The sequence below is a fragment of the Daktulosphaira vitifoliae genome, unplaced genomic scaffold, assembly GCF_025091365.1.
Source record: "Daktulosphaira vitifoliae isolate Bord-2020 unplaced genomic scaffold, ASM2509136v1 Scaffold_3, whole genome shotgun sequence".
NCBI classification, from domain to species: domain Eukaryota; kingdom Metazoa; phylum Arthropoda; class Insecta; order Hemiptera; family Phylloxeridae; genus Daktulosphaira; species Daktulosphaira vitifoliae.
The window spans coordinates 28,117,470-28,141,033 of NW_026099574.1; the positions used below are offsets into that span (position 1 = coordinate 28,117,470).

At 22.5% G+C, this 23,564-nt stretch overlaps 3 protein-coding genes across 3 annotated transcripts; all 3 read right to left on the bottom strand.

Annotated features, from left to right (window-relative positions):
• Positions 1-1,575: 1,575 nt before the first annotated feature.
• LOC126902101 (uncharacterized) lies at positions 1,576-16,480 on the bottom strand. Its single transcript, XM_050679124.1, has 25 exons — positions 16,343-16,480; positions 15,985-16,167; positions 15,703-15,910; positions 15,406-15,620; positions 14,848-15,027; positions 14,650-14,788; positions 14,452-14,576; positions 13,058-13,183; positions 12,206-12,611; positions 11,919-12,133; positions 11,524-11,703; positions 11,320-11,464; positions 11,111-11,247; positions 7,858-8,043; positions 7,576-7,786; positions 7,294-7,511; positions 6,620-6,799; positions 6,419-6,563; positions 5,212-5,276; positions 3,452-3,631; positions 3,154-3,361; positions 2,772-2,980; positions 2,144-2,332; positions 1,938-2,082; positions 1,576-1,868 (listed from the first exon to the last, which is right to left on the bottom strand). Exons 1-25 carry the CDS (start codon positions 16,418-16,420, stop codon positions 1,699-1,701), a joined length of 4,443 nt encoding a protein of 1,480 aa, XP_050535081.1. The 5' UTR covers positions 16,421-16,480; the 3' UTR covers positions 1,576-1,698.
• LOC126902924 (serine protease inhibitor 42Dd-like) lies at positions 5,212-10,702 on the bottom strand. The gene is made up of 8 exons (XM_050680654.1): positions 10,574-10,702; positions 10,096-10,296; positions 7,858-8,043; positions 7,576-7,786; positions 7,294-7,511; positions 6,620-6,799; positions 6,419-6,563; positions 5,212-6,014 (listed from the first exon to the last, which is right to left on the bottom strand). Exons 2-8 carry the CDS (start codon positions 10,171-10,173, stop codon positions 5,875-5,877), a joined length of 1,158 nt encoding a protein of 385 aa, XP_050536611.1. The 5' UTR covers positions 10,174-10,296; positions 10,574-10,702; the 3' UTR covers positions 5,212-5,874.
• A 1,316-nt stretch (positions 16,481-17,796) lies between the features above and the next one.
• Positions 17,797-22,377, bottom strand: LOC126902925 (leukocyte elastase inhibitor-like). Its single transcript, XM_050680655.1, has 7 exons — positions 22,212-22,377; positions 20,379-20,564; positions 20,107-20,314; positions 19,777-19,991; positions 18,474-18,656; positions 18,257-18,401; positions 17,797-18,168 (listed from the first exon to the last, which is right to left on the bottom strand). The coding sequence occupies exons 1-7, from the start codon at positions 22,287-22,289 to the stop codon at positions 18,032-18,034; spliced, it is 1,152 nt and encodes a 383-aa protein (XP_050536612.1). The 5' UTR covers positions 22,290-22,377; the 3' UTR covers positions 17,797-18,031.
• Positions 22,378-23,564: the final 1,187 nt, after the last annotated feature.

A 23,564-nucleotide genomic window follows, 5' to 3' on the forward strand; every position in this document is an offset into this window, starting at 1 on the left:
TTTTTAAGTCAAATATCTTTTATGTATATTTATAGAAATGTATACATATATTTATAGGAATATATAAGCAATAGGATGACTTTAATTTGTACATATAGAGTGATGGGTTTATTATAAAATACCCAATTACTCACAAAATAAATACAATGTTGATAAAAAAATTTGATTTTTTTAGTTACTTATATTTTTTTGATTTATCAACTATTGAATACTTTTTAGCATCATTCCTTATAACTTATAAGGATATCAACTTTATTATTTTTAAATAGCAACATATAGATTTAACTATCTTATAAAATAGAAAATTATGTAATATAGAAAGGACCGAAAACATCCATTGGACGAGTACTCCAAAAGTTATTAACAATTTAAGGATATGACTGAAAAGGTGAAGTGTGGGTGCTACTTCAGATCTCTTCTCTGTTACAGCGTTTACTTTTAAAAAGAGTTGAATATATGTTATTTCATCGACTAATAAGAAAATTTATTTTGTTTATGAATAGTACTTAGTACTGAAACTTGTAACGCTTATAAATAGATTTTATCAACTTTTGGTCATAACAGCTATTACATTTTTAAATTAAAATAAATACATTTGTTTGTTTGTTATATTGTTATTAGAAAATTTCTGTATTTCTATGATAAATATTTAAATTTTTTATAAACATTTCATAATAAAATAGATTGATAAAGAATTTTTATCTTATAATGTTTAGTGGAACACAAACAATTTCGGCTATAATTTGTTAATTTTATTTATTTAAAGAGTCAAGCAACAAATTTATTTATAAAAGGAATTGAAATCGTTAATATTAACCATTTTCTAACGTATAAAATACAAATTTAAAAATTCGGTAATCAAAATTTTCAGTAAATATTTAAATAATTTAATGTAAATTATTATGAATTTTAGTTATTAATAAATATTTTTAATTTCTCTAAAGTTTTACATTATTGAATAAACACATTTTATAAATAAAAGATTCGTTAAATATATTTTAATTATAATTATTGAGAATCTAATTGGTTTTTATTCAACTGAACAGTACAGCGCATGTACAATACATGGTAATTTTTTTAATCAAAATAATAAAATGGAAAATAAATTCATTTCAGTTGTTGTATTATAAAAATTTTAATTAAATAGTTTGTTTGACTCGAATTCTGCTAAATATTCTAAAATATACTAATTGAACTCAATATTCTTTACTCTATGAAATATTCTTAAATATTTCGAAGACATTTTTTCCTTATAATTTCAATATTGAATGAATTTCCCACATTTAATAAGGAATGTGACTAATTGACTTATTAGTTCAAAAAGCTGATATATAATGTATGTTACCTATATACTGTACAAATATAAAATATACAGCATTTAGGTTATGAATCTATGATAAAATTTTAGAATACTTAATCATAAATATGACAAATATTTTTAAAATTTTTAATTGTTATATTAAAACGATAATTTCTCACATTTAAACTATTACTTAATGACTCAATTATAGGTTACAAAGCATTTTGTCGGATAATAAAGAAGTAAAACTTAAACTTAAATAAAAACTCACAAAAAAAAAGATTAAAATATCGTTACAATTGTCAATTAAACATATTAATAAAATATCATAAATGTAATTAAAATTAGTCATTTCAAGAAACATGCATTGACTTAAATATCAAAAAATAGAAAAAGTTCTATTCCGACGTCAATTCTGTTGTTTTTGGTACGTTATTCAACCGGCCTAGGAATACAACATCCGTTTGATACATTATTGCAAACACAAATGGATGATCTGCCACAAAACTAACTTTGGGAATTCTAAATTCGTGTGGTGAAGCTGACCTTTCAAGGCTTACGACAGCTTCTGAAAAAACATAAAGATGTCTATGGAAGATTACTTTGTTTGCAAATACATATGTCAAATAATATTTACTTGTGACTCCAACTGCTTCGGTCCCTTCGTTATTTACATCCAAGCATGTCTTATGAAGAAAACTACTAACGAATAATGTTCCAGAATCTAATGATGCCATTCCAGAAAAATTAGCATATGATGTGAACATTACATTGCATCCCATCTATTAATAAGACAAATTAAATTACTTTTTAAATGTCTTCAAACATCGAATTACAACTCACTTCAGATAAAATAGGTTTCATATCTAATAAATTATCAATATGAAATTTAGGTAAACCAAGCTTCACCATACGACGGGACATTTTTTTCTTCAGCAATTCAGATAACTGTATTTTAAATAAGTTAGATTCTAAATCAGCGAGTCCGTCTACGGATTCTGGTAATAATATGAGCATATTGAATTTTGTTTCCTGTAAACACCATTTAAAATATAAATAATATATCATTATTATTAAATTTTGTTGTTTAAAAGGTAAAATTACTTTTTTTTAATACCATCTATCATATTTTATTCTACCACAAAAATAAATGTATATATACTTTTAAGTTATTTAACCGAAAAATAAAAATTTCATATTATAATGCATAAAAAAGGACCTAATAGAAGGGAAAGATTTTATTTTTGTTTATTTTATTGTTAAAATACCTATTATAACTTCTGGTTAATGTTTTTTTATTATACGTACAATATATTTTACTTAAAATTTAAAACCCAATAGGGAAACTTTATGTATAGTTTTTAAAAATGACATTTTCCTTGAACTTTATAGTATTTGTTATAATGGCCCATGTAATTATTATTTACAATAAAATTACTAAAACCTTAGTTAAAATAAAATTCCTTATTACCTTATATGGTATCAAAACCGCTGAGTATTTAAAAGCATCGCTTTTATAATGATAAAGTTTTTTGTTGTCCCACATCATTGATATTAAAATTTTATCTGTAGAATTTATAAAAAACTGACCATTTACAGTATATGGAAATTGTGTTTCCCACACACTTTGAAAATGTATAGCGTTAGCTAACACTAAACGGGTGTCTTCATTTATTATTCCTAGTATAGGATTCAATGAAGAATTAAAACTACATATTAACAGATGACATATAATTTCCAATTAAATTATTCGAAAAATAGAATAATAAATTAGATGGGAGTTATAGATAAATTTATACTCGTGAGAAAATAGAACAATTTTAATAAAATATAAATTTTTTTCAATAATTTACCATCCTGGAAGGTATTATTGATTTTCCCATCAGTATAATTGCTAACCCATTTATTTAGATAATTTTTTTCTCTTTTCGAGTTATTATAAAAATCTAAACCCTCAACAGTTGAGTTCAAAAACTCTTTAACAGTAGTAACATAACTCTGATTAACTTGAGCAGATTTTTCAATAAATACTCCTGTAGTCATTTTTAAGTCTGCAATATCCTAAAAAAAAAAATTTAGATTAATTTGCTACATTTTTTCTAAACATGTAAATAAGTACAATTACTAAAAAACACTAAAATATTTTATTACTTTGTATTTATATAAATACTCCTTGTACATAGATAACACATTTGACTGATCCGTAGGCAAACGACTTATATTTAAAAGTTGATCGTATGTGTAATCTTTTGCACCGATTATGGCAAGAAACAAAATTAATTGTATACTAAGTGGTGAATAAAATATATTCTCGTTGTTTTTACTCAATTCCTAAAAAAAAAAATGAAATTTTATGTATGTATTATATTAAAATCCAATTAAAAAGTTTATTCTTGAAATCATATAGATTATATATTAAAACACTACGATTAGATTTTGTCAAAAAACTTTTAAACTGAATAAAACACAAATTTTTTTTAAATGTATAGATTTTTATTTCTTTTTTGTAAAGTGGATTTTGTATTAGTTATAACTGATACAAAAATTAAAATATTTTGTAGCAGACTTTTACAATTAACAAATAGTGTTGTACATAAAATTTGTTTACTACTTTGAAAGTTATGTATCATAAACAAGCAATCACTATTATTTTTACTTTAATGTATAACAGTTAAAGTGTTAAAAAACATACAAATAACGTTACAAGGAAACGTTATGAATAATGTTATAATTATAACATTTAAAAAGAAAATTTTTGTCAAAACGTAATGAAAAATATAAAACAAAAATCCATAACACAAGTCATAAAACAATTTATCTAATATACTTCTTATTAAAACAAAAATAAATTATTTTAAAAAATTATATAAAAATTTATACCAGAAAAAATTAATCATTTGCTTATATTAAAAACTACTTTTCTTAGTGAATTATGTTTCGAACTCTTTTAACATTAATTATAAAAATGTAGAAACGTTAAACATTTAACGAAAGAAATTAACTAATGGTATAATATTAAAAACATTAAACACACACATATATATATATATATATATATTATTTATTTATTTCTTTATGACAATAATATCAGTTAAATTAAATGATTATATTATGACTTATATATTTGCACAAAATATATTTTGTGCAATAATTACTATAAGCAACTATTGTTTATTGCCACATTTTGTACATAGGCGCACTCGTAGGGGTGCCAGGGAGTTCCTAGCAACTCCAGTTTTCTACTTAATCTGCTTTTTTTTTCTAAGACAAACATAAAAAAAATACCATAAAATATTTTAGCCTCTTAGTTGACAATTATTATAATTTTAGCATAACCGAGATTTATATTAACAATTTTAAATAAAATAATCACATTCATGGTTGTACATCTATAATATAGTTTAAATATTTATAAAAAGTTAATATTAAAAAAAGTTCTAAATATAATTAAAAAGTACTACTGTTGTTCAGCTTAAAAAAAATGATCATATAATGCTAAACTCGTGGCCTTTACGGTTTTATGACCACTTAAACAAGCATTAAATTTTCTACAAAACTATATAAATAACTTGTGCTTCTTCTCTTGTACATATCCAAGTAAAGAATGTTCATTAAAAAACAAAAATGTGTAACTCAATTAATAAGTGTTGTCCCTTCGTGACAAAACGTTAAATACAAGCCAAATCATAAACCATTATATATTTATTAAATTTAGTCAGTCTAAATACTATGAAATGAATAGAAAATGTCGAGTAATATTAAAATTATATTAAATATATATATATGATAAAATGAAAAATATTTTTTTAACTATTCAAAGTAAAACGTTTCATATAAATTAAAAAAATTAAAACTGCACATTTATATTATCAATTATAAATATTTATATAACAAATAGAATATGATCTTACTCCATATAACGAAAATGAAAATTCGTTAATAGCAGTACTCAATGTACTAACATTAAAAACTACATCTGCCATTGTCGATTTTAAATGAAATATTTTTTTATTTATTGGTATTATTCTTCAAATTTGAACTAAGTTTTTTATTACTATATATAACAGATTATATAAAATCATCAGTATTAAACGTGAACTCAATTTTGAACGCACATCATTGACTATTTCGCTATCGATTTTCAACATGAACTGAATTATTCAATTAACGTGAGAAACAATTTAAGTATAGTGTCCCGATAAAAATGGTTGGGTAAAAATACTACACAATATTATTACTGAAAAACCCGGTGAAGTTTATATTTGAACGCTTTGTAGAATCAATCTTCATACTATTACAATTATTACAGTAATAAATTATAAACTAATACACCAAATGATGTAAAATATATTATCTAACAAGTTAATAAAAGAAAAAGTTCAAATTAAACAAAATTAGTCTCTTAAAAAACAAAAATTTGATAACCACATAATTATTTTATAAAAAAAATATTTGAACTCGTATATTTTTATTTTCATAGAAAAAATGAATTATAATAGTATTGTGTTATGCCAATTTTTAAATAATTCAATTTAAACTTGTTCTTTATTAAGTAATAATTATAAAATTAAATTTTAAAGATGTTTAAGCCGTCCCATAAACAATGTGATCTCATCATAAACAATTGTAAATATAAACGGATGATCTGCTTGAAATATGGCTTTGGGTGGCTCATAATTTCTCTCTTCGACGGATTTCGATGATGATATAAAGCCTGTAAATTAAAAATCGCATTACTCGCATAATTATATTGTTTTTTCTGTATTTAGCGAATGAGACTTGGTAGATAATATATGAATATTGTAGAATAGCTTTTATTGCTAATATACTTCATACGTATATCGTCTGACGTCAAGAATAATGACATAACTAGAAAAATACAATTACTTCATGAAAGGCAATATAAAACTGATTTTTCAACACTATTTAATGAATAATATTTCGCAAGACACTTTTACGTAAACAGTAATACTTAAATTAACGAAATTTTTCTGCCTCAAAACTGAATGTTATTTATCCATGTTAGTGAAAAAACCAAATAAATTAAAAATTTCGAGTTTTATTACTATTTATGCCTATAGGTAATGTAAGATGCGAGGTGATTTAATAACAACATACCAGATAATGCAACAGCAGTGGTGCCGTTTTCATTAAAATCAACACATGTTTTATGCAAAATACTTGTTACATGTACATCAGTTGAAGATGATTTTACCATTCGTGAAAAATCAGCTAATTTTGTAAACATACTGGTACAACCCATCTAAATAAATATTATTTAATTAAAATTTGTATTTAAGCCATTCAATTTTAACCGACTTTTAATAGTATAGATTTTAACTCCAGAGAATGTTCTATTTTAAATTTCGGTAATGTTAATTCGACATTATGAACAGTAAGCTTATCTTGAAGATCGACAATTTTAGGTAAATTGGACTCTAATTCTGCAAGACCATCTTTTAAATCCGGTAAAAATATTTGTACTTTAAAATCATCGTTCTAAAGAATTATTTTATTATATAAGCAAATTAAAAATTAATTTAAATATATTAATTGCAATAACTGTGTTATTAACTATAGTAAAGTATGTAAATTAATATGTGTATTATATATTAACTTTAAAATAAAAATAGTATCATATTTATTGAGTTTAATTATGACTTTGAGTATTTTAACTATCAATAAAGTATTTTTCATATTGAAACTGTGATAATATCACAGGCATAAAAAAATATATAGTTAATAGGTTAAGGTTATTGTCCAATAAACTATACATATTTTTTCATTTAATGAACTCCGTTAGTCAATATCAAAAATAATAGAGCAATCAATACGAAATTAAAAAAAAAACTCCTTTAGAATTTTTTATTCATTATTTGTTAAAACAAATAAATATTGTTGAATAATTTAAAAAATATGATTACTAAAAATGATTTTAAATAATTCCTAAAGCACTTAATACATTTAAATATATCTAATATCTAATATTTTACCAAATACGGTATTTCTAGCATTGAAAATTTAAGTATAGGATCTTTATAGAAATTCAAATCATGGACACTTGTCAACATTTTTACAGTAACTTTATCCGTCAATGTATTATAAAATAGCTCTTCCTTAACAACAATTTTCATAAAAAATCTGGATTGCCATAAATCATTGAAATATATTGCATTGCCAAGTACAAAACGAGTATCTATATTAATGCTCCCTAAATTGGTAGTGTAAAATCTGTATATAATAATAAATACATTATAAAGCCAAATAACTATTACCATCTGGGAATAGCTCCTTTATTAAACCGTCAGTGAGTTTGCTTCCCCATTCGTTCAAGTAATTTCTCACTTTAATAGGATCAATTTTGAAGTTTAATTTTTCAATGGGTGAATAAAGGTAGTTTCTAGCATTATTAACAAAAGTTGAATTCAAATCAAATGAATTATCAACAAATATTCCAGTAGCAACTTTTACTTGTTGATCATAATCCTAGAAATAAAAACTATAGGTTATATAAATTTTTTAACAAGCTAGTTTTTATTGTATTTATTAACTATTACCTCAAATGATTTCAGAAGATTCTTAAATGAAAGAAGTACTTGTGAATCAGACCATTCTATGGGTATCTGTGTGATATTCCTTATTTCTTCATAAGTTTTTCCATTAGTTCCAAGACTTGCCAAAAATAATACAAGTTGTATACTTAGTGGTGAAAATAATAGGTTGCCATTAGTATTTTGAATTTCCTTAACAATGATAATAATGCCTATATCACTTTAACACTTCTTTTTATAATTAAATTTATAAACAATTATGTTAATAATATCTTATAAACTTTTAATTAAAAAAAAAAATTATTTTAAAAAATCCCGTACATGCATTTACTATGCCTGTACGCCAATAAATATTGATATTTCGCATTGATTAATATCCCTGTCATAAAAGACTTCAATGCGAATGTGTTTGAAGAAACTTGGTAAAATTTATTTTAGAAAAATATTTTCCTTTTATTTGATATCATTTTTTTGAAAATCTTAACCTACTCACAGGACGGTATTAAAAATAGAATTTTTTTTACAAAAGTCAACTTTTTCAACTTAATTTTTGAAAATGTTCGAGAAATACTACGTTCTATAAACATATGTTAAATTAAAGCTTACATTATGTTCTATAAGTCAAGAAAAAATTTGTCCCGACGACCCATATTCTATAAGTACATGACCGTCAAAATTGAACAAAAAATGTAATTATCGTGTATAAAATCAATGACATTTTGGTACTTAAAACTGCCATAACTTTTTGAAAAATAAACAAACAAAAATAATTTTTTTATACATAAATACTATACGTATTTTCTTTTAATTTTATTTAAATTGTATGATAATCTGACCTTTTATATGCCCAGAGGGGGGATTCAACATAGCAACTATTTTACAAAACTCAACTTTTTCAAATTAAGTTTAGTAAATGTTTCTAAAATACTGCATTTTTTTCGGTAAATTCATACTTACAATTTTGATATACGTTTACCATAGATTTAACAAAATATACAAATACATTATAATTTTTTATATTTTCTCCGTAAAAATTACAATACTAAATTATTGATTGTCAATTCAATACTAAATATAATTACTATAATTGGTATTTATTCATATATTATACTTATAAATAAAAAATCTACTAATCAGGAATAATAAAAGAAAAAGGAATTCATTTTGCTTTTGGTATAATCCATCAAATTTTTAAAATTAAACATATCTACCGATTTGCATTAAAGTATTTATTATAATAGTGATTTTAATCATTCAGATTAAATCTACTAATGAACTCAACTATGCTACGTCCCCACTGTGCTGGGTTGTTTTTCATCATATAAAATGTTTAAAAAGTTTTTATATGATATATATATATATATTTCAATTTGTTAGATGCGTCAGAACATTTTGAAAAAATTTAACTGAAAAAAAAAATATTTCTGTACTCAAGTTTTTAATTTTAATTTATTGTAGGACGCAAATAATGTATCACATTTAATAATAGGTAAATTTGAGTATATTTTAATTAGAATATTTAAAAGCTATACAAAAAAACTAGTAACTATTATTTTAATTCATATTAAACATATAAACATATAAAACATATAAAAAGTTTTTAGAGAATAATTCATGATAATTTCAGCCGCGTAATTTTGCTTTCAGACTACTGTGCAATTTCTTAATTTCAAGATATTTTACTGAATATTTAAAATTGATGTGTTTTTTTCGTTTTTTGAAGACAATAATTTTAGCTAGAATATTTTCGGGTTCTTTTAACGCATAAATCAATAAAATGAGTCCTGTGTGAGATGAAAATTTTCATGAACAGACAAACAAAAAACATATCAAAATAAAATCAATACCTTTTCAGCTTCGTATCAAAGTTATACTGTTGAATAAAAATAGCATAAAAAAGAAAACTGAACTTCTATTTTACAAACAAATCTCACAATCATAGAAGTAGTTCTATAGTATAAGAAATTTCTACTTTAAATAGTAAATACAGATTTACAAAATATATTTTACTTGAATTTATCAATTTATGGCTGCTATATAAAAAAGTAATTTTATGAATTACAATAATTGAATTTATAATGTGGTATAATTGTCAATTTTATAAAAAACTATTTTTTGGATAGAATATATTTATGTATAGTAATGTGTTAATGTAGTTAACACTTCAATACACATAAATATAAAACAATTGTTAACTAGCTTACATAATTAATGAATTATTTATACAAATTTTATAATACTTACTCTATACAATGATAAAGAGAAATTATTATTTGCTGAATGTAAAAATTCTATAGGTGTACTAATAGACTCCATATTCATGTTCAACAGAATCGCATGCCACAATAAACTAAATTACTATAAGCAAATAATGGTTCTCTTAACTTGGTATTTTTCTTATCTATTTAGTTCATAAAATAATATAGTGACTGTGATATTTTTGTGCTGAAAATTTCAATTATATTTTTAATCAAAATAATTAATTCAATAAAAGATAATAATTTTAGTCAATAGACTGTGTTTTAACACAATCAAAAAAAAATATATATCTAATCTATTCTAAACTTTTATTTTAATTCGCTAAATAAATTTAATTTGAATAAATTCTTTTTTAGTTATAAAATATGTTTAAAGAAAAATTAATAACAATTCATATGTAATTTAAAAAATAAATGCTTAATAACAATATAATAAAATAAATACATCATGTTAAATTTAATACCTTCTAAGCTTCGTATCGAAACTAAAATTATATTTTTCAATAAATTCAATTGAAATTATTTAGATGAAGAGGATGTTTTTTTTTAACTAATAAAATACAACATTACATTAAAGTAACTATTAAACTATTTGTAAATAATTATTTAACCATTTAGCTACAATAATTTTCATAGCTTTAAACTGGTTATTAATTATTGTAACTATACACAAGTGAATTGTACTACGTCATGTAGTCAATGCTCTCAATTAACGGACGTTCTCTTTATGCTTCCATCTCTTCAAGAAGTCGTTAAATAGATAGTTACTAATAGTAATTATTTATAGCTTATTAAGTATAATTTATAATAATTATTAGAGAGAAATTTAGTTTAAAAAATGTATAAATAATAAAATTTATGTAAACAGAAAACGTCTAAAATAATTAATGAAACGCACTAGTAAAATTAATAAAACATAATTTATTATAAACATTTTAATAAAATATTTCAAAAAATACTAAAGTCAATCTATTAATAAAATAAGTAAATATATAATTTCAAAGATTTTTCAGTCGTCCCATAAATAGTACAATGTCCTTATATAAAATACTGAAAATAAATGGATGATCTGCTATAAATGTTGCTTTAGGCAGATCGTAATTTTTGTAGTGTCCAAATTTCATCCCAGTTTTTACTCCTGAAACATTATGAAAATTAAATAGGCTTCATTAAAACTATCTATACCAAGTTATGTATGTAGTTTTCCCACCCGTGTATATAGCAGCAGTAGTACCATTTTCGTTGACATCTACGTAAGCTTTGTGTAAAACACTAGTCACGCGCAACTCTGTTGAATTTGACCTACCAATACCTGAGAAGTCAGCGAAATCAGAAAACATACTAGAGCAACCCATCTATAAAAGAATTTAGTTGATAAAAATGTTTGCAATCAAATTATTATTAATAAACTGACATCAGATAGTATATTTTTGAATTCAGAAGACTGTTCTATTTTGAATTTGGGTAGGGTAAGAGAAATATTATGTAGTGTCATTTTATCTTTTAGTTCACATATTACCGATAAGTTGGTCTCCAACTCAGATAGACCATCTTTTGAGTCCGGTAAAAGAATTATCAATTTAAAATTATGGTTCTGTAAATTAGAAATTATATATTTAAACTTGATTAAATATTAACAAAATCATTAGCGTTTGTAAAAATTTTGTTTAGTTTATTTTGAAAGAATAAACAATATAGAAAAAATGTGAGTTTTTAACTTTTTATACATTATGAAAATAAAATCATACTTAATTTACAATTAATATGTAAACAAAAATTATACATCAGTGTATTTATGTAGAATATTACCGCATAAGGTATATTTAGTGCAGAAAATTTCAGATTTGAATCATTGTAGTACATAAAATCATATATCTTTGTCATCATCTTTACTTTAACTTTATCTGTTAATGTATTGTAAAATAGTTCTTCCTTAAACAGATCCTTTTGGAATTTTGTACGCCATAAGTTATTGAAGTGAATAGCATTTCCTAATACTAACCGTGTATCTTCGCTAATAGTTCCTTGAATTAAATGTATAAAATATAATATGATGTATAATTATTTTCTTAACAAATAAAACCATTTTAAATTACCTTCCGGAAATACTTCTATAATTAATCCTTCTGTATGTTTACTAATCCATTCATTCAAATAATTTCTTTCTTTGTTTGGGTCTACTTTAAAATTTAATTTTTCTACTGTGGAATTAAGATAATTCATTGCGTTTTCAACATAACTATTATTTACTTCAAACGAATTTTCAATGAACACGTCAACTGATAATTTTAACTCTTTTGCTCCTTGAATATACTGAGATTCATCAATAGAAGACAACAAACTTTTATAAGATGGAAGTACCTTTGTCCATTCTATTGGTAAGCAAATTGCTTTCCTCATTTCTTCAAAAGTTTTTCCCTTGGCTCCAATGCTAGCCAAGAATAATACTAGTTGAACACTGAACGGAGAAAAAAATAAGTTGCCTTCTGTTTTTTGCATTTCCTTTGAAAATTTGAGTATTTTAGTCAATCAAATACAATTGTGTTTCATAGTTTTAAAAAAATACAATATATTTTTTTGAATGTCCAATTGATTTTAATTAATCTACTATATTTAAATCTTGATTTAGAAATTCATTTTATAATATTTTTTAAGAAGCGTAATCAAAAAATTCCCGTAATTTTTAGATTATCAATAAAACATTTTAGTGGTTAGAAAAGTTGTGCACATTAAAAAAACATCTCCATTGTTGGAAAAAGGCATAAAAATTACACAAGAAAAAGTATGATGTTTGTATTTATTTAAATTTTAAGATATAATTTAATTGGTAAGAAATAGTACGGCTGAATGAAATCCCTTGCGGGTATTTATTCTATTTATATCTTATCCCCATGCAAAATACATTTTTATCAACTTTAATTGTAGATAAAATTATTTTTAACACTTACCTCATATAACGAAAATGAAAATTTATTTATGGCTTTATATAGTAGAGCCATATCAATTGATGCATTTGCAATCGACATCTTTAAGTTAATAAACGCTATAACACCCTGAAGTAATTTAATGACTAATCATATTTTGATTTAATTTTAAATATTTCCTTTCGAGTATTTATCAACCAGCGACCTATGCTACACTATTAATGTGTTTTTCATAATTTATTATCATTAGTTACTGATAATTAATATTTACACAAACAAGATTTTAACTTATAAAAAAACAATTATTTCCAAAAAATTAATATTAATAATTGATTAATAACTAAAACTTAAATCTAATAAATATTACTGAATCAAATATAATATTTTAACTCTAAGATGTTTTTTTTACAAAAAAATATTTTATAGAAACTAATATTATTAATTGAATTAAAACCTATGTAACTAAGTATTCAAATCAGTTATATTATTTTAATTACCATTATTTATGGAAGCTATGATTTTAGACCTTATATAAACTTTTTATATATAAACTTATTTAAGTCATATGCCTTTAAAACTATCTATTATTGTTATTTTTTAATTTTACTATAATTCTCAATAACACACTTTAAATATAATTAGAATTTTATAATTCTTAAACTTTGTATAATATTAAGCTTTAAAATTTTATAACAATGTCTCGTTTTACGACTAAATTTTTGTTTCAACAATTATGGTATCTTGAAAAAATTAATTAGTCTTAATAAAAATTAATGAAATTATTAAAAATAAAGTATTTTGAAAAATTTTCAAAAATTGAAGTTAATTGACAATAAAGAACAAATTAAATAAAAACAATAATTCTAGTATATTAGAATTTGGCTTAATATTTCTTTGTGATATTGAAGTCAATACAAATAGAAGTGAAATTTATTGGTTATCCAAATGTTAATTGTTTAACATGAACAGTAATTGTATTAATTCGAAAAATCTATTAAATATATCAAAAGTCTCAAACGTACATAATTTGAGAACTTATTTACCTCCACGATAACTCATATCAATTGGAAGAATAGTAAAACATATTTACAACTGATAAAAATTATATTTATAAAAATAAATTACCAAAAATTTTCGAATTACAAATTTTCTAAATTTATTTATAATAAAATAATAGCATAATAACAATAAAGAATATTACCATTATTTCAAAAAAATTCCTAACACTAATAAATACAAATATTTAAAAATAAAAATCATCAAAACCCGAGCAACTTAATAAATTGCGAACATTTTTTATTATTTAGTATTATTTTTCTGTATTGAAATAAGTACAGTTTATCATTCTTTTTGATAAAGTTTTTTGAAAATAATCAAAATTTAATTTTAATTTTCAAAACTAAATTAAAATATATTTAGGGCTTTATAAATCGGCCCATAAACAAAGTAGTTGATTCGTATTTGATGAAAAAAATAAATGGATGATCAGCCAGAAATACTGCTTGTTGTTTTGGTGATCTTATTCTATTAGAAACCAATAACCCTATATATGTTATATTATAATAAATAAATTATATCATTATTAAATTATCAGTTTTAATAAAATAGTAATATACCTGAAGCAGCGGTCGCGTCCGTACCTTCTTCAGTCACTTCAATATTGGCTTTGTGTAAGACATTACTAATTGATAACTTTTCATAATTTGAAATACCAGTCAAGTTAGCTTTACTTGAAAACATGGTAGGACAACCCATCTAAAAACACAAAATTAATTACTCTGAGATAAATTTTAATTGCAGTAAAATACATTTACCTTAGAAAGAGTGTCTTTAAGCTCAGAGTTGAATACTATTTTGAACTTAGGCAAAGTCACAGTTACATTATGTGTTTTAAATTTCAAATTAGATACATTTATGTTGGACAAGTTGGATTCTAGTTCACTAATTCCATTTTTAGCATCAGGTAACAAAATTATAATTCTAAACTTCATTCCCTAAAATTCGTAATTACTTTTCTAAAAAAAATACTCTATTTTTAATTATAGACATAAAAAATTGAAAATTCTTTAGTAAAAATATGACTATCATATTATTAAATATAGTCATAGTTTTACTAAAATTATCTAAATTATCATAATTGAATTTGAAGTTCAAAAATAAAATTAACTCCAAGTGGTTGTAGTTAAAGAAAAGACTTCTATTATCGAATTAATTATTTAAGGTCATATATAAATATTAATGGTATTTAACAAAAATCTGGTAAACAAATGTTTTCAAATGTAACCTTGAATTATAAAATTATGATTTAAAATAAATCTTTAATTATGAAATATAATAAAATGTATATAATATTGAATAACTGTTTAGATTACCTTATAAAACATTGAAAGTGCAGAAAAGTTAAAGTTAGAATCTTTGTAATAAAAGAATGTATTTATTATATTCATCATTTTTATATTTATAGTTTCGTTCAATGTTAAATAAAAAGGCTGTTCTTTGATTAGATCTTTTTCAAATTTCGTATTCCATTCTCCATTAAAGAGAATAGCATTACCGAGCAACAATTTAGTATCAGAAGTAATGCTACCTGCGTTTACATATTTTTGAATATCAAACTTAATATTTAAATCAATATAGTAACTATAAAAATTCTAAGTAAAACAATTAACCGGAATCAAATAATTCATTAATTCTTCCTTGAGTATGGTCGCTTATCCACTCGTTAATAGAATGCCTCCCCTTTTCTGGATCAGATTTAAAGTCAATCTTTTCCACTGTTGAATCAAAATATTTTTTAGCGGTGTCAGTAAAGTTAGAATCAATATCCAATGAACTCTCAAGGAACAATCCAGTTGATAATTTTAAGTATTTATTTACCTTCAGAGAAAAAAACATATAACTTGAAAAATATCAGAAAGGTCTTTGTTTATTTTAATTTTAGAGATAATCACTTTGATAGATATCAATAAATTCTTATATAGCTGGTTTAGTTCGTCATTGTGATGAATTGGTAGTATTATTGTGTTCATAATTTCATCATAAGTATTTCCTCTGGCTCCAATGCTCGCTAAAAACAGCACAAGCTGTATACTAAAAGGTGAGAAGAATATATTTCCTTCAGTCTTTTGCAATTCCTTAAGAAATAAATACAATTTTAATAATAAAAAAATGTTTATTTTTCAATAAACTGAATATTTTAAATTATATTTATTAAGAAAAATATTAATATTTATCAACACATATTTTGTAAAAATAATAAACTAAATTATTCTTAAATTTTTAGAAGCTAAATTAATAGCTCCTACATACCTTATATAATGCTATTGAAAAATCATTTAAGCCCGTATTTATCGTAACTATCTCTAATGAAGAATTTGCTAATGCCATGTTTACGAGTTAGACAGTGAAGTAGACTAACGCTGCTTAAAAATTAACTAAATGAAATATGCATGATTATCAGAATAATACATGAATTTTGTATGAATCATTAAATTCTTATCTATTCCACTTACCTTTCCTACCAAGTTACATTTTAGATTCTAAGTTACATTAGATAATTTAAAATATGAAAACTAAAAAATTAAAAATTTGAAAAACATATTTATTTCTTCAAAAAAGCGCACATTTTAATACCTAATATTAAATTGTATTCAACATAAGAAATACATATAAAATAACAGATCGTTTTAAAATGTTTTAATGAAAACTAATTTAACGCCAGTGATGATAAAAATACTTTTTAAATATATTTGGAATACTTCAAGCAGCAAAAAGTATTTAAATTTAAATACAAATACAAATACTTTTCGAAAATAATCCAATACTTTTTTCAAATAATTAATTAATTAATTTTTAGAGAATTAATTAATAAAAATTACAAACTTAGGCGGGGGCAAAAGGTTACCTAAATATTTTAACAATTGTTAAAATTATCTTATTTGTAAAAGAAAATTTGTCTCCTAATGTAAGTAAAAGCAAATATATTGGATTCGCCTATAGTGACAATTTTAATGACAAGTAGTTGACTGAACAAAAATCTCACGCAATCAAAAATAGTGAAAAATAGAAAAATGTGTCCAAAAAAAATATTCTACAACTATCTCAATATCAAATATGTTGAGTTGTAAATTAAAAATCCTTTTTGATTGTTAAAATAGGTTGTATCAGCAAATTTTTAAACACACAGAATATAAAAACTATTAATAATCTAGTTCAGTCAATAATTATTAAATAAAAAGAATAATGAAATTAAAATCATAAGTATTTAGTATTTCAAACACAAATACTACTAAAAAGCATTTAAAATACTGAAAAAGTGTTCAAATAATAGTGTTTGAATACTCTAAAAATACTGGATAATGTTAACTAAAAATCATGTGTATTATCTAAGTCATATCATGAGTTTTTAATTTAGGAACAGTCGTTTTTATAAAATATTAAGTATATCTAATGAAAACTGTCAAAATAAATGGTATAAGTGGTGTATTTACACCATATCTAAGTTTCATTTTTATAACTTTACTTTATTAAAGATACTAATATGGTAAAATTATGAAATGAAAACAAAAAAAAAGGACGTAAAGGTTTTAAAATCAAAAACTGTATCATAAACTATAATATCTTTTTATTTTTAGTAATAACCAGATATTATTTTTCTTTTTTAAGGAAATATATATAGTTTGATTAAAATTCTTACACATAGAAGTTAAACGTGTGATTTTTGAAAAACTAGTAACTAAAAATAGCTACACAATACAAAAAAATAAAATATCAATAAATTATATTTTTAATAAATCTTAAATGTTAAAAATTTGACAAATATTTTATTGCTACAATTTTTTATACATTTATATGTCTAAAATAACCAAAAACATTATTAATCAAGTACATATTTATAAGATCAAAATCAGTAAAAAGTCTTGTGCCCTCAAATAATCAACATGAAATATAACTAATAAAAATGATTATATAAAACTAATTAAAATGTTTAAACATATATTAAAATTCCTTAACACGTCCCATAAATAAAACGAATTCTTTATTGGCAATGGCAAAAATAAACGGATGGTCAACTTGGAAATTAACTTTGTCTACTGGATTAGAAATAGTCATAACTTTAGTTACCATAATGAGAGCTGAAATTAATTTGTAAAATAAATTTTATTAGTTGTATTAAAACAAACAATTTGATGAAAATTATTAAGTAATTATTTTAAATATTACCTGTAGCGGCTGTTGCTTCAGTACCATTTTCACTTACATCAATAGTAGCCTTATGCAAAACATTACTAACATATAATGAATTAGATGTTCTTGGAGCAAGATCGGTGAAATCTGCTTTTTCTGTGAAAATTGTAGGACATCCCATCTATAAAACAATTGTTTATAATTAAAATTTCATTTTTAAGTGATATTTAATATCAAATTAAAATATACAAACATTTTTTAATGGAGAAAGGAGTGAAAAAGCCTCTTCGATCTTGAATTTTGGAAGACAAACTGTTACTAGATGTGTCGTCATTTTTCTACTCATTTCAATTATATTGATTTTGGCTAAATTAGATTCTAGTTCAGAAAGACCATCTACAGCATCCGGCAATAGAACGATCATGTCAAAATTACCCTGAAATTGAAAATAAAACCGCATATCTAAAATTTCATAATTAACAATAATACTGATTATTACTTAATGTGAACTCTTTGGGTTATCAAATCGGATAATTTTAGCTTCGATGCGAAGCTGAGAAGATACTTATGATGTGTTTTTTTTTATTTATTGCAGTTATGGTAGTTTTNTATGTGTTTTTTTTTATTTATTGCCGTTATGGTAGTTTTAAGTAAAGAAAATTGAAAAAAAATGTTGAAAATTAGCGATTTTTAAATTTGTAATTTTTTGAAGGATTTCTCCCATTTAGGGGGAACGAGGGAATTTTTTTCAAATTTTGAGGGTAATGTCTTCGACTAGATACGATTTGTGATCTTTTGACGTATTGTTCATCAAAATTGGTCCAGCTAGAGCTGAGATTGAGCGTTCACAGATACAAAAAACAGTATATATATCGGTAAACAATATAAACTATAAACACAGTAGTAGTATTTTCAATTTTTTAATTTTAATGAAAACTAAATTTACGAAAAATCTTTTATAGTTTAGTAATAGAACTACTCGAAATATTTACAAGTAAACAAAAAAAGTTAAATTATAATATAACTGTACAGTGTCCAGATATTAATTTTTTATTTTGGTACTACAAAATGGAGTACCATATTTTAATTTCTCCATTTTTAATATTTCATTTAATAATTATAATATAAATTAATAATAGTAGTGATATAATAATAATATATAATTTTAACAGCCAGTAACTATAATTACAGATTATAAAATTGCTTATCATAAAATTTTTTTATTTTTAATAGTGTGCAATTTGTAGATTTTATTTTATGTAAATAAATTTACTATACTATAGTATACCAGAATAATTTTTAGTAAAATAAATATTTATAAGATATAAATGTGTGTGGATTTTTTCATAGCTGATGCTTCAATTTAATTTTTTTTGGAAGATCAGAAAACCAAATATTTTACATAAAATGAACTTATAAACTGAGAGACAATAGAAAAAACTTTTTTCTTTATAAATTACTTATAATCTCAAAACTTGATTTTAATAATTCAGCAGCTTTTGGACAAAATTTGTAAATGTGAAATATATATTTTACATAGTTAAAAATAAAAATACCTTATATGGAATTCTCATAGCAGAAAATTTGTAGGTAGAATCTTTGTAGTATTGATATCTTTTGACCTTATGTAACATTGGTCTGCTAATACTCTTAGCTGGTGTGATGTAGAACGGCATATCCATCATCTCTTCAGTAAGGAATGGATCTTTCCATTGATCGCTAAAATGTATAGTATTTGCAAGTACTATCTTTGTGTCTTGAGAAATGCTTCCTGATATTAAAAATATAACAAATTTATGTATAAATATATATATGTTTTTTGTCGACTAAAAAGTATATAGAGTTATTTAAATATATGATAAGAAAAAATATATAATTTAAATAACCTGGAACAAAAAGATTATTAATTTTGCCATCTGTGTAATTTTGCACCCATTCATTTAGGTAATCGATTTGTTTCGCAGGATCATTAGCAAAATTAAGACTTTCTACAGTCGAATCGAGATACCTCTGGGCCTTTTCTATAAAATTGGGGTTAACGTTAAAAGACTTATCAATAAACACCCCTGTCTTCAGTTTTAATTCTTCTGCCTCCTAAAAAATTGAAATACATAAATCAAAGTTTTAAAAGTTAATACAATAATATTATTTCTAATACCTCATGATAAAATAAAAATTCTTTGTATAATGGAAGCATTTCGGCACCTTGTTTTGGTAAGCGTAATGCATTAGTTATTTCTTCATAAGTAGAACCCTTGGCTCCAACACTTGCCAAAAATAACACCAAATGAATACTTAAAGGTGAAAAGACAAAATTTTGTTTAGTTTTGTCTTGACCCAATTCCTTCATAAAAAAATATAAAAATTAAAAATCTAAAAACCTATAAAATATACGAAACAAGAATATTTTTGTAAAATAAAATATTTTATAGTGTAATTAAATTTAATTATTCTATAAAAATAAATTAATGACAAATCGAATTTTCAATTAAAAAACTCATAAAATAAAAACAAAAATTACTGCATGATTTTATTTCAAAATATATTTATTATATGAAGATTACAAAATAATATTTTTAATATCATTTTATTTTAAAGAATAAATCCACCAAAAATTCTTTTAATTTTCTTACAAAATTTAATAACATTAAAAAAAATTGATTGCACTAATATTCACTATGAATTTCACACTTAGTAAGCAATATTTTACAAATTATAAATTTAATTGTATTTATATCTTTAACTTATATTCAAAATAATTAATCAATATGAAAAACAGTTGAGCTAAAAAATATTTCTTAATTTAATTTTTAATTAATGAAAAATCATCATTATATTTATTGATTATTTAGCAAAATATGGCTAGATATATTTAACTGTTTTTTATTTATTTATGATAAGGTCCTTCAANTATGGCTAGATATATTTAACTGTTTTTTATTTATTTATGATAAGATCCTTCAACTAATTATTAAATTTTTATCCTGTACAAGTAATATTTTATCTAACTTTATTTAATCTTAGTTGGCAATTTCGATATTATTTAACATATCGTAAACTCACAATTAGTTTATAATCTAGTCATAAAAATTGTACCTTTGAACATAACACCATATATCAGTTAATGAACAATTTTATAAACAATTTATAATTTCTTTTCCAAACATTAATTTTTTATAAATTAAATATTAACGTAGAAAATATTTTTTTGTGCTTTAGTGTAAAAAATTGAACAAAAATATTTTTCAATTACTAGTTATCTAACTAATTTAATAGAAATCATTTGAATAAAAGCAAAACGTCAACATAAATAAAATTTAAGAGCCCTCAAGTTATAAAATAACATATATTTCATTAAACGTATATTCCGGCATCTTCATATTTAATATATAAATATATTTATTTCAGAAAATTAATGTTAGGCTTTTATCAATCTTAAGTAATTCTCAATTTCGTAAACTAAAAATAATTAGAATATTTCTTTTATATTTTTCTTTTATCGTAGAGATTTTTTTTATTTCAATAGATAATATAATATAAACTATTTGTAACATCTGATTTATAATATCTAATATATAAACAAATAATTAAAAATCAAATTAATGCATGATTTTTAAAACAAATTTTTTCGTTTAACTAACTTATCTTAAATTCTACTAAAACTTAATTAGATTAACTCATTTTTAATTAATATTGACCATACAATTTTCAACCTGAAATTTAATAATTTAATCTTTAATATATATTTAAAGATTTTATATTAAAAAATATATATAGTGTTTTACTTAATAAAAATTAATTTGAATATATGACTCACACATACTCTAAAACTTAAATCATTTCATACAATTTATTTCTTATATATAATCTTAAGTTAATATCATTAAAAATTTAAAAAGAAAGAAGATCCTTTCTTAAACATTATTTTAAGCAATAAAGATACTTTTTATTAGTTATTACAGTGAAAGTTATTAATAATTAAATAACTCACATTATACAATGCAGCTGAAAAGTCATTTATAGCTGAGTACAATGAACTAACTTCCAACGGTGCATTTGCCATAGCCATGTTTACAGATGTCTTGTCCGCAGCATACGCAGCGAAGGTTTTATTAAGAATAAGACCACAAAGTTGTCGATTGATTCAGATTCGTACTTTAGTACTTTATCTTGTTTATTAATATGATTCCTAACCAACTAATTAATGTGTTTTTCCGTTTTCTTTAATAATTCACAGATAAGTTTAAAATATGTCTGATAAAGATTATTGATCGATTTATTTTCCATATAATGGTTTATTCAATTTTTTTTTTTTACTAAATTTTATAGAATCGAAATGAAAACAAATTTGACAGCAAATCTCTTCTTAATATTTTATGGTTAAAATTCTAGAGCATTTTAAAATTTGATATTTTCTATAATTATTTTACAGTATCAAACATTTGGTCAGAGAGGAATAAGAAATACCACAATATTTACATGTTTAGTACTTGTTTAGGTAAGGGATTTTCCATAACTATTTCTATAACCAAAGTGAAAAATATAGTAATATTATCATTGCCACATCATTTCATTATTAATTATATAATTTTATATATTATTAGCAAAAATAAAATGTCTCAATTTTTCAAATCAACTTAAAAACAACTATTTAGTGTTGTAGAATTATAATTTATATTTATCTTAATATTATTAGGAAAGAAAATCAGCATATAATTTTTTTCAATTTTATGAGTTTATTAAGTTTATCAATTGTTATTTTCAATTAACATTATAAAATCCTTTTCTTAATTAAAAAAACATTTCTTTTATCATAAAGTTTACAACTTTTGAGTAAAAAAAATTTTTTTTTAATTTTTGAAATCTTAAATTTTGGTCAATTTTTTGACTCATTTTTGGTTAAATGTTACTTTCTTTTTAATGTAGATTATTGGTATTATTAAAATAATTTGCAGTAAAATATAAGAATAAACAAGAAAATTGATTTTTACCTTCACTTTAAACTTACGAGTTAAGGATTTTATCACAAGTTTCTATAATGTTTTTATAATCATAGAAAGGAACTATAATGTATATATAACTATAGTGCATATATACTTCCACTAAAAACCTCCCTTCTATAATCAACAATTTTTTTTATCAATATACGTCCAATAATATTTTTGTTAAATAAATAGAATTTTTATTAGTTGAACCAATTATTTTGTTGGTTTAACAAATTATTTGTTAAATTGATAATTTCTTAATTCTTTTGTTAAAAATAATGATAACTATGGTGAATATCTATGATTCATTTAACAAAAAGTTTATTAGACGATTTTGTAATGCATTTGTTGATTTTACC

Coding starts and splice junctions, on each gene's coding strand:
- LOC126902924 (XM_050680654.1), bottom strand. CDS start 10,173: ATGAATATGGAGTCTATTAGTACACCTATAGAATTTTTACATTCAGCA. Junction 8,044..10,095: donor TCTCTTTATCATTGTATAGA/GTAAGTATTATA, acceptor ATCATTGTTAAG/GAAATTCAAAATACTAATGG. Junction 7,512..7,575: donor AAAGGAGCTATTCCCAGATG/GTAATAGTTATT, acceptor CTACCAATTTAG/GGAGCATTAATATAGATACT.
- LOC126902101 (XM_050679124.1), bottom strand. CDS start 16,420: ATGGCATTAGCAAATTCTTCATTAGAGATAGTTACGATAAATACGGGC. Junction 5,277..6,418: donor CACTGCTGTTGCATTATCTG/GTATGTTGTTAT, acceptor CGACAATGGCAG/ATGTAGTTTTTAATGTTAGT. Junction 3,632..5,211: donor TTTCATTTTCGTTATATGGA/GTAAGATCATAT, acceptor TTTTTTTTTTAG/GAATTGAGTAAAAACAACGA.
- LOC126902925 (XM_050680655.1), bottom strand. CDS start 22,289: ATGGCTATGGCAAATGCACCGTTGGAAGTTAGTTCATTGTACTCAGCT. Junction 20,315..20,378: donor AATTTTTATTTTATCATGAG/GTATTAGAAATA, acceptor TCAATTTTTTAG/GAGGCAGAAGAATTAAAACT. Junction 18,657..19,776: donor CTATGAGAATTCCATATAAG/GTATTTTTATTT, acceptor TTTCAATTTCAG/GGTAATTTTGACATGATCGT.